Source organism: Corticium candelabrum, chromosome 8, assembly GCF_963422355.1.
Source record: "Corticium candelabrum chromosome 8, ooCorCand1.1, whole genome shotgun sequence".
NCBI classification, from domain to species: domain Eukaryota; kingdom Metazoa; phylum Porifera; class Homoscleromorpha; order Homosclerophorida; family Plakinidae; genus Corticium; species Corticium candelabrum.
In genome coordinates, this window is record NC_085092.1 from 6373266 (window position 1) to 6375765 (window position 2500).

Genomic DNA, 2500 nt, shown 5'->3' on the forward strand with positions numbered 1-2500 from the left:
TTCTGGGCATATACTAGGGCATGGGCGTTATTTTGGCCCTATAGTTACGTGTATACATGGTCACAAAATGCTGTCGTTTGGCCTGTCATTATCTAAATACTTGAAGACAGAAATACCACAAATGCTGGCAATTATCCATTTGCAAGATCAAACGTAACGTATCCATATACAGCATCAACATACACGCAGAAACTAAACACTATACACATGTGGTCAGCCTGAAGCCCGTCAAGAGCATCAGGTCGGTAATTGCAATGAAGACGTGAGTCTAGCGGCAAGCACTTTCACTCAACACTGACACCAGCTCATCAAACGCACATAGACGGAGATGAATGTTCTGCGGACCCCATTTTGTTTTGTCTGCGCATGCGTATCCTGGGCTTATACTTGGGCATAGGCGTATAGTTGGGCATGGGTGTTTTTTGGGCTGAAAGTTCTGACCTGTCGCACATGGGCGTACATACGGGCATGGGCGTTATTATGGACGAATACGGTAGTCTAATGTATTGTGAGATGCATCCCTCCAATAGTCTAGTGTATTGTGAGATGCATCCCTCCAATACAATAGTCTAGTGTATTGTGAGACGCATCCCTCCAATACAATACTCTAATGTATTATGAGATGCATCCCTCCAATACAATAGTCTAGTGTATTGTGAGATGCATCCCTCCAATACAATAGTCTAGTGTATTGTGTCGTAGTTTGCTTGTAATTTTGCCTTGTGCTTTTGATGACAGTTCTGAAAAATATATATTGTGAGATGCATCCCTCCAATACAATAGTCTAGTGTATTGTGAGATGCATCCCTCCAATACAATACTCTAATGTATTATGAGATGCATCCCTCCAATAGTCTAATGTATTGTGAGATGCATCCCTCCAATACAATAGTCTAGTGTATTGTGAGATGCATCCCCCCAATACAATACTCTAATGTAGTATGAGATGCATCCCTCCAATACAATAGTCTAATGTATTGTGAGATGCATCCCCCCAATACAATACTCTAATGTAGTATGAGATGCATCCCTCCAATACAATAGTCAATTAATTTATTGCAAGGTGCTTTCATTTGTGGACAGCTAACTATTTCTACCTCACCTTTCCTGACTTCTGATGTTCCTCAAATGCTGTAATCAACTTCTTCGCCCACTCTACCTCCTCCTCGCTTGGACTAAACGCTTGCTGCACAATAGGAACTTGATCGGGATGAATCACTTGCTTTCCTAACAAAAACTCAATAATTTCAACAACAAGATGGAAAGGGCCACAGTCAGCATGCAGACAGTCATACAGGTGTGAATGCAATTATACCCACTGAATGTGACTGTCACTGTCTTGCACCCTACATCTGCATTCCACCCCACCCCACCCCACCCCACCCCACCCATCCCACCTGTGTATCCAATCTTGCGTCCCTCTTCTGCTGCATGTTTGAGAGACTCGAGATCTGAACAGGACGATCAAAACCCACGTGAAGAGACACCAACCTCCTTACACGATTGGCACACATTGTACAAACTTTTGTAGTTGATATCAACTATATCAATAGCCTGCAGTCCGTATGCTTTTGCGTGCATTACGACCGTTTGCCTTGCTACTAACACTTCAGTTGCAGATGGAGATCTGACGGCACCTACAACAAGAAGACATGCACACTGGATATTGCATGCACAACACACACACACACACACACACACACACACACACACACACACACACACACACACACACACTAACAAAGACACACACACACACACACACACACACACACACACACACACACACACACACACACACACACACACACACACACACCAAATGCATCAATGCGTAGCGACTTACCTAAAAATGCTGCAAAATCATCAGCTCCAAATATCAGGCCGCTCAGTTGGCCATTCCCTGTTTTTCCGGCCTCACAGATCGTGCGTAAGTTGAGCAGAGCAAGAGGCATCTCGATAAGACAGATTAATGGTAGAGTGTGTCCCAGTAGTGATAACATCTGAGAGTTGATCTATAGTACAAAGTGTGATGATAAAGTAACGTGTTGCTATAGAGATATGATGCACAGCAAATATGCAAACAAACAGACAGACAAGCAAACAGACAAACAAAAAGACAAACAAACAGATAAACAGACACAAACAAAGACAAGCAAATAGACAAACAGATGAACAGACAAATACAAAAGACAAACAAATAAACAAACAAACAGACAGACAAAAAGACAAACAAACAGATAAACAAAAAGATAAATAAACATAGACAAACAAAAAGACAAACAGATAAATAAACAATAGACAAACAAAAAGACAAACAGATAAATAAACAAAGACAAACAGATAAATAAACAAATAGACAAACAGATAAATAAACAAACAAAAAGACAAACAGATACACAGTCAAACACGTCTGTATATAAAACACACAAACACATGTACCGTATTTCCTGGAAAGAACGCCGTGGCGTTAGTAGTGAGAGCCTGTGGCGTTTATTCA

At 41.3% G+C, this 2500-nt stretch overlaps 1 protein-coding gene across 1 annotated transcript in view; it reads right to left on the reverse strand.

The window, feature by feature from the left end:
• LOC134183612 (citramalyl-CoA lyase, mitochondrial-like) overlaps positions 1–2500 on the reverse strand; it is a 10718-nt gene that overhangs the window by 5086 nt on the left and 3132 nt on the right. Inside the window, exons 3-6 of the mRNA XM_062651198.1 lie at positions 1847–2015; positions 1524–1637; positions 1398–1451; positions 1103–1227 (exon numbers count right to left, since the gene is read on the reverse strand). Coding sequence (XP_062507182.1) covers positions 1103–1227; positions 1398–1451; positions 1524–1637; positions 1847–2015 — 462 coding nt within the window. The remainder of the gene's footprint in view (positions 1–1102; positions 1228–1397; positions 1452–1523; positions 1638–1846; positions 2016–2500) is intronic.